Source organism: Linepithema humile, chromosome 5 (genome assembly GCF_040581485.1).
Source record: "Linepithema humile isolate Giens D197 chromosome 5, Lhum_UNIL_v1.0, whole genome shotgun sequence".
NCBI lineage: Eukaryota > Metazoa > Arthropoda > Insecta > Hymenoptera > Formicidae > Linepithema > Linepithema humile.
In genome coordinates, this window is record NC_090132.1 from 13,676,881 (window position 1) to 13,689,142 (window position 12,262).

The following is a 12,262-nucleotide window of genomic DNA, read 5'->3' on the forward strand; positions in this document are numbered from 1 at the left end:
TCTCACGACCAGTCGGGAAAATTCAAAGAAACGTTCCGATAATATTATTTTAATGATTTAAGATCCCGAATGTACCATAATAATCTTTTAGGCCTTCAATCGAAAATTTATCGAGATAAGACACGCGACCGCGATAGTAGACTTTGAATTTTCGCCGACAGAAAAGCCGACGAAACGATATACATGTCATTCGAGCAATCCATCTATTAATCTTCAAACAACCTTTTTTATCTTATTTTTATTAACAACCCCTCGGAAGGAATGTCTCCCTTCCAAAACCCAAAATTTCGAGTATAAAAGGGCAGACACCCACCCGTGAAGGCAACAGTTAAGCAGTTAATATAGTTCTCTCAACATCTCTGAATCCAGCTCAATCGAATCTTAGTTCATACCTTAAAATATTAGAAAAACCGATTGTATCTCAAAGTGCTTGTATATCAATAATTATAGTAAACGTGTTTGTTAAACAATATTTCGACTAAAACCATTTCTCACACATTCAACCTACCCCCGCCTTATTCCTAATTGTTTCTTCAGATCAGCACTCAGTATCGATATTTTCGATGCGGACCATCGCACGTGGTATCAATTTCTGTATCCCCGCGTATTGTGGTGCGGCCCACCGCACGCTTTACGCCTGGAATTTCTGGACTAACACAAAATTCCTTTCTTATCCCGAAATTCAAAACTTGTCGCGGAGGAGTGAAGTACCGCGCGCGGCAATTGCTTCTCCAACATATTAAACCAACCTCCGAGCAATATTCATTGTACATTGACGTGAATACGGACCACTGAACGACCCAAGAAGATCCAGATATATTTTCAGGACATCCAAGTAGTAAGTCAAAACCTTCATAATTAAATTAGTTGTAAGACCTCTCACCTTCCTCTTCTACTCCCCCCCCCCTCTCCTTTTGAAAATTTGCACGAGGTTCCGCCCTTGGTAAAAGGAGTTAATTCTCTTGACCAGAAAAGGGAACCACGAACGATTGGTTGAGGCCTCTAACAGTGTAATATCGATCATTACGATCGTTGACCTGTTCTCAGCCAAGGGAAATCGTTCGGCTCGCGCGGTCGCCTCCTCTCATACCGACCAGCGAGCAAACACCACAAATTTATACTTTTATTGTTGCGTCCGTCCGTATACCTGACCTGCCCCTTTCCCTCCAGGTTAGGACGTAACACATATAAACATAAAATATATTTGAAAATTTTACATTTTGATAAGACACAATGTATCATATAATAAATGTAATTTAGAAGCAAAAAATAATTTACTGGAATACAGATTATGTTTAATATTTTAATTTATTATATACATATATGTTTTATTTTTAAAGAAGTGAAGAAAATTATTGTAACTCCCCGGTTCAATCTCCGAAGGATGCAGATGATGAGATAGAAGATAATCAGACATCTTTCAATGCGCAGAGTAAAATTGAAGAAAGAAACGCTCATTTTGAGCGTATTGTCGGAAGTGGGAGCAAGTGCAATTGCTCTGAAACCTTGAAACAATTGAAGTGAGTAACGTAAAAATATTTACAATCCGGGAAATTATGCCTTTTGTTTGAACAGCAATTTTAAAATTACTATACAGGATGTCCTGTACAAGGTGAATCACCTCTTCTGATAATTTTTATTGCTCGCAATAATTATTATTGCGAGAATTGCAAAATGGTAAAGAACTTTTTTGTTCTGTTTAATGTGCTCTATCCGCTCACGAGCATTGATCCATGAGTTACCGAACACCTTGTATATATACACATAATATATATGTAAGTGAGTTTCAGAAAAACATTTTTACCCAGTTGTAGTCCTATGCATGTGATAATTAAGAAATTGAAAATGTTGAAAAGATAATTTTTAATGAAGTATTTGTAAATATCAAAATAAACTTACGATGACATCTTTTTTCAACAAAAAGCGCAGCTTGAAAAAAAAGTAAAATTATATACTTAATGACATTACATTCAGTTCTTATGTAAAATGTAAGAATATTAGAAACGATTCATTTCAAAATATATATTTCAATATTATATTTATTTTTACCTCATTACAACAATTCCCTTTAAACCCGAGTAGAAATTTTATTAAGTGTCTGAGCAGGTCCAAATCAGAGTGCCGTAATATATAATCTGGCCCTGGTAAGGTCACCTGATTTGGTTCTGACAAGATGTGTAACGCGTTGCATAGTCAGGACCGGATTTCATTTACCTAATAAGGACCACATTAGCCGGATTCATGAGGACCTTTTCAGGCATATTATCAGGACAATATCAGGATAAAGAAAAAGAGCCCTAATAGGATTGACATAAGGATGCTGTTAGGCTCTAAAATAAATAACTATAAATTTAAATATTTTTAATATTTTTATTATTTATTTAGAACATTAAGATTTTTAAAAATTTACAGAATTAGTAAAAAAATAATACTAAGAATTTAATCTTTACATTTTTTAAATATTCTTCAAGAGATAAAAAATGCACGCTTAAAAACAAGGATAAAGTTCCGAATAGGTGAAACGCCCGATTTTTTTGAAACTGCACTATTTTATGTATTTTGGCGCGCTGATTACGAATATGATAATGAAAATCGCCGACAAGGTCATTTTCAAGGTCAAAACTCCAAAAAAAGTGAAAAAATATTACTTTTTTGAGATTATTTCGAGAAATATTGATGTAACGAAAAAATGTCTCAAATAAAAGTTGTAGTTCTTGTAAAAATACATTATTTATGTTCTATGCATTTTTTGTGTAAAACTGATAATTTTCGAGAAAATTGACGTTAAAGATTAAAAACTTTGGTAAACAGGTAGGCCTTAGCTTGCATGCGCATGCCGTTCAAGAATGTAGCGGCGTGTGTGCGTATACAATTTATGTATATTTATTAAATCTTTGCCTTGCTAAAAATCTAATGAGTCTACAATATACTAAAAATACTAGATACTGAAAAGATTAGCAAGATCCCAACGCAAGGTGTGTGCGCGCAGAAAGTTTATATGAATTAAATCTTTGCCTTACTAAAAGTATGATGAGTCTACAATATACTAAAAATATTTGATACTGAAAAGATTAGCAAGACCCCTACGCAAGGTAGAGAGCATATTGTGTTTAAAAGTTATTTTCAACTTCTATAATAGACACTAGCTATGTAATAGGCGGAGCCTCTCCCCCTGCACCCCCCTCCCCGCCTGCACCCATTTCCCCCTCGGGGGGCTCCGCTCCCCGAACCCCCCGTGTTTCATCCTACTTACCAAAGTTTTTAATCTTTAACGTCAATTTTCTCGAAAACTATCAGTTTTACACAAAAAATGCATAAGACATAAATGATGTATTTTTACAAGAACTACAACTTTTATTTGAGACATTTTTTCGTTACATTAATATTTCTCGAAATAATCTCAAAAAAGTGATATTTTTTCACTTTTTTTGGAGTTTTGACCTTGAAAATGACCTTGTCGGCGATTTTCATTATCATATTCGTAATCAGCGCGCCAAATTACATAAAATAGTGGAGTTTCAAAACAATCGGGCGTTTCACCTATTCGGAACTGCACCCAAAAACAAAATATAAACAAGCTGATATATAAATCCACATAACATAAACATCTGTTCAAATCATAACATCCGTTTATCATTTATAAAAAAAAACACAAAATAACAAAAACGAAATAAAATATTCTTACGTTTAAAAATCTTAATTTTTTTTTTAACTATTTTACTATCCTTCATCGTTGCTGTCTTTTTCGCTGAAGCTCAATTACTTGATTCATTATTTCATTCTCTTTATCATTATCATTATCATTCTCTTTATCATTATCATGTTTGTTATCCTGTGGCTTTTTTGAATTGAGAATTTTATTTTCTATTGTGTTTTGGTGCCGTATAAAGCGAAATCCGTCCCAGTCTTTTGCGTTATTTAAAACTTTTCCCATCAATTGTCCAAATTGTTTTGAGTTGACTACTTTACGAGTACTTAAAAATAGTCCTGAAATTTCACGATTATAAATAATGAGAAAAAAATTAATGAGATAAAAAAAATTTAAATAATTATTTTGTAGCCACCTTCTAGTAACTTATAGAAATGCGTATCCTTGAATAGCTCTTTATCTTTTATTTTTTTAACCGCTGTAAATTTCGAAGCAACTATTCTGACTATAAAAAACCTTGTAATTTCACTTAAATTTTTTGAACAATTCTGTGTAACATTAATTTGAGACCTTATCACTTTTTTCTGCAATAAAAGAAAAACAAATAAGAATAATAAGAATTATTTAAGTATAGTATTCAATTATATCAATCATGAATAGAAAAAAAAAACAACATAAGATTTTTCTTCTGTAGGTCTGATCAGTCTTCAGTTTCTCATCAAATTTTTTGAAAGCATCATATGTTGTAAGGGGAAATTTAAATCCATCATCTTCTGCGTCTGATTCTAATTGTCCATCAACATTTTGTCCTTCACGTTGCAGCTGTAAATTTTCCAATATATTCTTTATTGATATTACTTCTCCTTTAACTCGAGAAATTTGCATCGATAAACTTTGATGAATTTTTTCCATTAATGTTTTCAAGCATTCTGAAAGCAAATGATAATTTTGAAATCAATGAATTATAGATTCTAGAGTGAAAAAATTGTTATAAATATTTTTTTTATGTACTTTCATCGATCTCATCATTATCCTTGTTCTCTTTCATTAATAAATCATTTTCACTGTCTTTCTCATTAATGACAACTTTTGATGTCCTTCGATTCAGATCACATTCTGAAAATTTTTTTATTTTGTTCTCATGGACATTGAAGGATTTAGCCGGAAATAATTTTTTAGATTTGAGCTCATGAAAACTTGGTTCTTTAGAATTTTTCTGATTCTCAAGTAAATTTTTATTTGAGAACTGAAAGCATGTAATTTGCTTTTTTTTCGAATTTGACTTGAATTTTTTGTTTTCTTTTTTGTTTTTTGACCTGATTTTGTTTTCTGTTACACATTGATCCCTGTTATTCTCGATTTCTGAAGAACTATCCTCTATTGAAATATTTTTTTGTATTCTTCGTTGAGTGGGTACAGGACTTTTTTTCTTTAAATCATCGGAATCAATGTCGAAATTTTGTAACGATGACGACGAAATACTAACTAAAATTAAATAAACAAAAATAATAAACCAATAATAATAATAAAAAAAATAATAAAGAATAAATGAAATTATTTAATTATTAAATGGGAAGGTCTACCTTTTTTTCATCAATGGTATCCTCATCACTTAAGAAATCATTAAAATCTGTTTTTGCCTTTTCCAATTTTTCAGTAACTGTCTTGAGACTATATGTTACACCTCTGCATTTTAATTTTCTTGTGTCTATCTCTGCTTTTTGTTTAGCATTCATCTCTTCATCTGTTGTATAAGCATAGGAAGCTCTACTGAGTTTTTCCAATTTGATTTCAGCTTCTTTATAAGAATCTATGATAAAATAAACTTATTAAGTATCAAATTTTCTATAGTCATTTAAAACAATAATTATCTGCCTAATAGTCACCTGCTGAGCCTCTTATTTCTATGCGATGAAGAGGCCAACCTTTTTCAAATGGTTCACAGAAGTTGATCTTCTTTCTAAATTTAGCTTTAGCTTTTTCATCTTTTATATTGGACATATAATAACAATAAAGCTCATCGTCAGATTTTTTTAAAGGTGGTATCCAATGTTTTGGAATAATATCAATGCTTTTCAGTGGGCCATCGTCATCCGGGAAAGAAACTAAGACATAAACTTTAATATCATCTAAGTCTTCTTTCATTTTTTCTATAAAATTGAAAAAATATATATATACAGCATCTTCTGATTATAAAAATAAAAATTAAAGAATTATTAAGAGTTTGAAATTTTATATTTCTTTACACGATAAAATATCAGCTGCTAAATTATATGCAATATAAAAATAAAAAATATTAAGTTGTTTATGAATGAATAAAAAATATATTTAAAAAACAAGAAATTTTGAAGCAATTTCTTAATTTTTATTAGAATAGTGAAATTATAACAATAGAACGACTGCAATTCTTCGATGTTGAGATTAATATAATTTTAATCATGAAATAAAAACACTTTTATATGTGACCGGCATTGCGATGTAACAGAATAAAAAAATCAAAATAAAGAACGAAGAAAAGAAAATAGAAAATGTACAATAGAGAGAAAGAATCAAAATAAATCGTCATCATGCCATTATAAGGTTATATCTAGCAAACAATAAAAAAAATTTTAAAAATTTTATATTAATAAACCGTATTTAACCATTATTTTAACGCTTATTTTCAGAGAATACGAATACATAACAAAGATAGCGATCTTTGAGATATTCTGTTCGTGTTGCATATTTTAACAAAACGACATCACACACAACTCTATCAATGATTACTGCTTTTAACTTTATTATAACTTTATTATAAGTACTTACAGTTTTTTTTATAGCTACACAAATGAAAACATTGAATATTATTTACGGACAATATTATTTACATACAAAATAAAAAGAGACGATTGACGTGGTCGTGACTTTTTTCCAATCGCGAAAGCTTTTGCACGTGCCGTAAGCCGTGAGTGATGGCACAAGAAACAATGAAGTCCCAATGATGCCGGGAACGCTACAGAGATGATATTACTAGCGCATGCATAAGCTAACGTCCCAGCTAGCTACCGGCTAATATCATAATAACCCTGTATGAACATTTCTGGCTACGGTCGAATTGCCGCTATAAATGCTTCGAAACATTCTTTTTCTCTTTTTTTCAATAAAGAAAGAGAGAAAGAATACTTCGAAGCATTTGTAGCGGCAACTCGACCGCAGCCTCTATTATATATAGATGTGAATAAACCATCGACTGTCGACATCGAATGATAGTAGTATATGGCAGGTATGGGGCGTCACAACAAACCCCCACCACCTACCCCATATTTGACCCACTGACCTACATTTGGTCTGGCGTCAAAACAAATGACGTCACAGGGAGGGGAGGGGGAAAAGATGGCGGCAGTGGGTCCAGCATGGTGGACGTCTACAAAATGGCGGTTGTTGACAAGATGGCGGCTGTTGACAAGATGGCGGCTGTTGACAAGATGGCGGATGTTGACAAGTAATTTTTATTTTTCGGAATTGAGAAAAATCCAAGCTGGGTTCGAACCTGGATCGCTGGATTTCTAGTCCTGGTCCTAGTCTGCTGGGCTACCTATACATCTAATGATAGTAAAATGGTGTGTCGTATTTATGACTATGGGACCTGGCAGGGAAGGGATGTATATATGCTGGGACCGCGTCTATATGATGTACCCCGGACTCTGTGGCAGGTATGGAACATGTAAACAAATGACGTCACACAGTCGCCTCTAGTCTGCGAAGGGAAGGGATGTATATATGTTGGGGCCGCGTCTATACGAGGTACCCCGGACTCTCTGGCAGATATGGAGCATGTAAACAAACGACGTCACACAGTCGCCTCTAGTCTGCGAAGGGAAGGGATGTATATGTGCTGGGGCCGCGTCTATATGAGGTACCCCGGACTCTCTGGCAGGTATGGGGCATGTAAACAAACGACGTCACACAGTCGCCTCTAGTCTGCGAAGGGAAGGGATGTATATGTGCTGGGGCCGCGTCTATATGAGGTACCCCGGACTCTCTGGCACGTATAGCGAACAAAAGAATGACGTCGCAGCGACGAATGATCATGCGACTTTTAGTTTGATATTTGGTGTGATGGTTAAGGGGTCGAGCGCGCGATATTGCGTGAACGGGGTGAGCGTCAGCCACTCGTTTTCGCAGATTGAGCGTGCTGTAAAAATTGACGATGGCGAGTGGAGCGTGCAGGAACATGTGAAAAGGGGAAGGAAACGAATGCAAGAAATGAAATACAAAATCGTTTATTTGGAATTTTTTTTTAAAAATACATAATTGAACATTACAGTCAAAATATAAAAATATTTTATTCGACTTACTGAATACATTCTAAAAATATTATTTCAAAGCGCGCATCGAGAAATGTTAAATATATGAAAAAAATGTTTTATTTTAAATTTTTAAAAATACATCGTTGAATATTACAACAAGTACTAGTAGGTAGTTTCGTTTGCTCATTCTTTTTGCAAAGAAAAATTTTGCGATATAAGCATACTATCAGTCTGTCGTTTTGGTTATAATCATCGGTGAAAAGACGAAGAAATTGCTGAAGGCTGTAACCAAGAGACAAATAGTAAAGAAACACGCAGCAATATTGACCGCATGTTTGCGAAAAAAATCCTTGTAGCTGCTCGGTGTTCCATCGATACGTGATGGAATTTCGTCGAAGTCGCAGATGAAATCGTTGATCCGAGTGTGGCGGGATTCCGTAACTATCGAAATATGTGCCGGTACCATGCTCGTCGATGTAAAAGGCGACCCAGTGTCTTCCGGGGCGGTCATGTTCGTCTGTATTAGCGACAATGGCTGTCGACCTCGTCCACACCCTCGGTAGTCTGTCGGCAGGATAGACTCCCGCATATCTGACATTGAGACGATGCAACGCGTGTAAGATTTCCAACGAATTCATTTGTCGCGTAACAAGACGGTGCTCGCGTGCGAGGAATTATTTGTATAGTAGAGTCGCAGGGGTTTACCTCCTTACGCAAAGAGTAGACGTTCTCGAATGATTGTGTGTTAACGGGGATGGTTTGTTGAGCGTAGCTATCGGTAGGATATTCTTCTTCTTTCTTTACGTACGGTGTATCTTTTGCAATGTAATAAAGTGATTGATTCTTCTCTTCTTCTTCTTCTTCCGTAGCGTTACGCCACGCTTTGATATTGCGAATTATATCAAGATTTTTATTCTTTTTCATAAAAACAGCACTGTCGGTTTTTTCGCTTACGCTCCAATTCTCATGAGAAAGATCATCGCAGCTCGAAACGATGCTACACTCGCTGCTAGTGTTTTGAGTGACTATCCAGCGTTTCAATTTGCAAGCGTTGCGTAACGCGCAAAGAAATTTGTCTGTAGAGCAAAATCGAAAGCCGTGGTGAGAGCACCGATGTCCGCTCTCTTTGACTTCTGGTAAATTTTTAAATGCCGGAGAAATTCCTTCTAGATTATATACGTTTCTGGAAAGTAGACGCCTCAGATAGTGTGCCTTTTCCTGCCCCCTGCTATAGATGTAGCGCGCTCGACGTGTTATTTCACGTAGTTGTATTACGAAACATTTAAGATCAGTTTCACCATCGAACCACTCGATACCGTGATAATTTCGCGAAAGCCAGTTGTTTTCTCGTCTCGATTTATCGGGTAAATCGTCAAAGGGATAGGGAGGCGTCATAATCCAGTGTCCGATGATTGGTGAGTTAATCGCAACGACAGCTACTTCTTTCGGAATAAACTTCTCGGCGGCATCGCGGAAACCCTGTATATCAATGACTATATCCATAGTTATGTCCAAGTACTCACTCTTTATTTTCAAACGAAGCGACGACGTTCGTGTCTCGAACAGGACTGAATCTGTTTCCGCTGCTTCACACGCCATTTAAGAAAACAGACGTGAGGGAAAAATGTGTGTAGTAGTAGTGGTGGGAGGCGGGGGTTTGGCGTTATAAAAGTCTAACCGGCAAAATCGACGATAACTTGTCGAGAGGAGTCTATTTCTAGAATGTTATCGAACTCTGCGTAAACGATACAATTAACGGTCGCGGTAAGCGCCTTTTCAAATTTCACTTCTAATCGCAAACTACCATGTTTCACGAGATTCCAATGCCCGGCGCAATGAGCGGACAAGTCGGGGGTAAGATCAAAAGCGAAAAGAGTGTAGCCCTGGCCATAATCCTCTCTACTTATAGAATTTCCCTCGTTCAAGAAGTGAATGCCGGTTCCCGAGAAGAGCGTGTGGTAGGCTTCGACGTAAAGGCCTTCGTCTTTCGAGAAGTTCGGTTGTAACGGTCTACTGGGAATTTGCATACCATCGGCATACAGAGAAAAAAAATTTATACCGTAGTTTTTGAAATTAAACGGATTCAGTTTTCTATCACCATTAAACGCTCTGTTATCGACAAAACCGACTATTACACGTTTTGGCAGTTGTCCGAGTATTACATTATCTATCGATTCCCCTATGAGTCCAGCGTGAATCGTAAATGTTTTAACCTCGACTTTTGTGAGAGGATATTTGGCGGTGGTTTTACTCAACATTCTCGCATGCGAGAGTAACACACCAGGGCTTATCTTTGCTCTTCTAACGAGCAGACTAGCGTCTAGAAGGCGTATTTTTGACAGTGAATTAGATTCCATAAGGCAAAACGAATCTTTCGAGCGAACGAGCCTCATTCTAACTTCCACCCCGTTGATTAAGAATTTATCCTGATTGAAAACGTCGCAGTGAAGATGGCCTATGAGATCTAGCGCCTGTTCGTCTCGAATGTAACGCGAGCGTCTCACGAGAGCCTGATTTGGGGTTTGCGACTCTAGGAGGGCGTCCATTAAACCTGGGGTATCCATATCCCACAGACAGCAGGTCAGATGGGAGTTTTTTGCGGGTGAAGAATAATTTAATAACGCCTCGATGTAAGCCCGATACGCGTAAGCGTTGTTTGGGGGCGACACGAGTTTTTGATTGAAATATATGTCGATTTGGTTGAACATGGAATGCAGTAAATGATTTACAGGGCCTACTTTGAATTCGGGGGTGCCAACGGCGGTACCACCTCCTGCTAGGGGGGAAGATTCTACGCGTACGCGAAGGCTCAGCATGGTGTGCGTGAGATCTAGATAATCTTCTCCATGACCGGGTATGACGAATTCTATAGGCGCGTCGTCCGCGAGCGACGTTACGGGTTTGTAATAAATCCATTGCGAACTCTCGATGCTGGTTTGTGTGAGTGGTAAAGAAAAGAGATCGAGTTCACTTTTTAAACACTCGTTTGAATGTGTATGAAGAAAGGACATGCTCCGTAAATTCCTAATTCACGCACTGATTAAGAGAATATGTCGGCTACACTACGTTTCTTGACTCGACGACGCCTCGTGGTGCCGGATGGCTTTTTGCTGTTGGTCTTTCTAGCCGCTGTGCGAATTTTCTTTTTTTTCGTTGTCTTTTTTTTCTTCGTGATTTTCCTTCGCACGCTGCTATTTTTCGACGATTTCTTTTTGCTCGTCTGACGATGAGGACGACGACACTTGGGAACCGCGATGCGTCTTTCGTGACTGAAGAAAGGAAACTGAAGCGCGGCTGTTTTCGCTGATACTTTATAACCTGTACCCTTCATCAAGCTAGTTATTTTTTCTTGGGCTTTTCTTTTGAGATTTCCACTCGATTCCTTGAAACGAGATTTGACCGCCTCCTTGAACGGTGTATTATTTTCAACATCCTCCATCACGCTAATGCCGGCGCGTAAAGCTTCTTTACCAACCGCTCGTACACCTTTACTCAGATAAGGAAGCGCTCTCCTGAATAATCCTCCGAGAAAACTACCGATTCCGTGTCCTCGTTGATAGGGTGCTCCGACGAAAACTCGTGTGATTCCTTCACTCCGACCTCCGTTTTGTATATCGTAATATTCATGGTCCTCCGGTCTAGTCATAGCGTGCGGCTTTTCTGACTGATTTTTTCTTACTGGAAACGTCTAAAGTGCAACGTCACCGTCAGCGTTCCCGATTGGAATGGTATTCTTTTTCCGAATTGATCTTTTATATCTATTTCAATCCTACGAAAATACGTTTGTCGTAATGGTATATAATGCGGGACGGAGAAATGTTTCACTTGATTCGCTCCGTACGCGTAATAATGACCGTAATGCTGCAGCTCGACCGGTACTATTCGAAGAAGTGGAGTTTGCACATCGCCGGTTATATAAGGTTCACAAATATCACAATAAACAAAGAGTTTATCGGGAATACCGCGCAGCAATCCGTGCGGTTCGAGAGTATAGAAATTTCCAGCGCGCCCTCTTTGTTCTCTTTTAAACCCGAGTTTGATAAAAGGTGCTGTAAAAATATCTTTGGAATTAGGATTAGTTGCAGTAAGTGTTGTATAGAATTCGATTTCACTAGTCGTTAGGGCCCCACCGCAACCGAGTATTCGTAGAAGATTATCGGAAACGTTCATATGATGAACCAGATTGCATTTATTTTCATCGCATGTAATCTCGAACAAGATTTTACCACCACTAGCGTCTTCTAGTGTCAAATTAATATGCGAATTCGCATTTTTGCACGCCGAATTAATAGCGGAGATAAGTTCCTCGATATTTTTGTAAATA

The 12,262-nt window shown here is 36.9% G+C and overlaps 1 protein-coding gene and 2 long non-coding RNA genes across 3 annotated transcripts; all 3 read right to left on the minus strand.

Moving 5' to 3' along the window:
- Window positions 1-3,837: 3,837 nt before the first annotated feature.
- On the minus strand, window positions 3,838-4,143 carry LOC137000266 (uncharacterized). The gene is made up of 2 exons (XR_010890546.1): window positions 4,065-4,143; window positions 3,838-3,987 (listed from the first exon to the last, which is right to left on the minus strand). It is a non-coding gene; the product is annotated as an uncharacterized lncRNA (long non-coding RNA).
- Window positions 4,144-4,327: 184 nt separating this feature from the next.
- On the minus strand, window positions 4,328-6,199 carry LOC137000265 (uncharacterized). Its single transcript, XR_010890545.1, has 2 exons — window positions 5,233-6,199; window positions 4,328-4,578 (listed from the first exon to the last, which is right to left on the minus strand). It is a non-coding gene; the product is annotated as an uncharacterized lncRNA (long non-coding RNA).
- Window positions 6,200-9,611: 3,412 nt separating this feature from the next.
- On the minus strand, window positions 9,612-10,949 carry LOC137000181 (uncharacterized protein F54H12.2-like). The gene has a single exon (XM_067356136.1). It carries the CDS (start codon window positions 10,947-10,949, stop codon window positions 9,612-9,614), a length of 1,338 nt encoding a protein of 445 aa, XP_067212237.1.
- Between the last annotated feature and the right edge of the window lie 1,313 nt (window positions 10,950-12,262).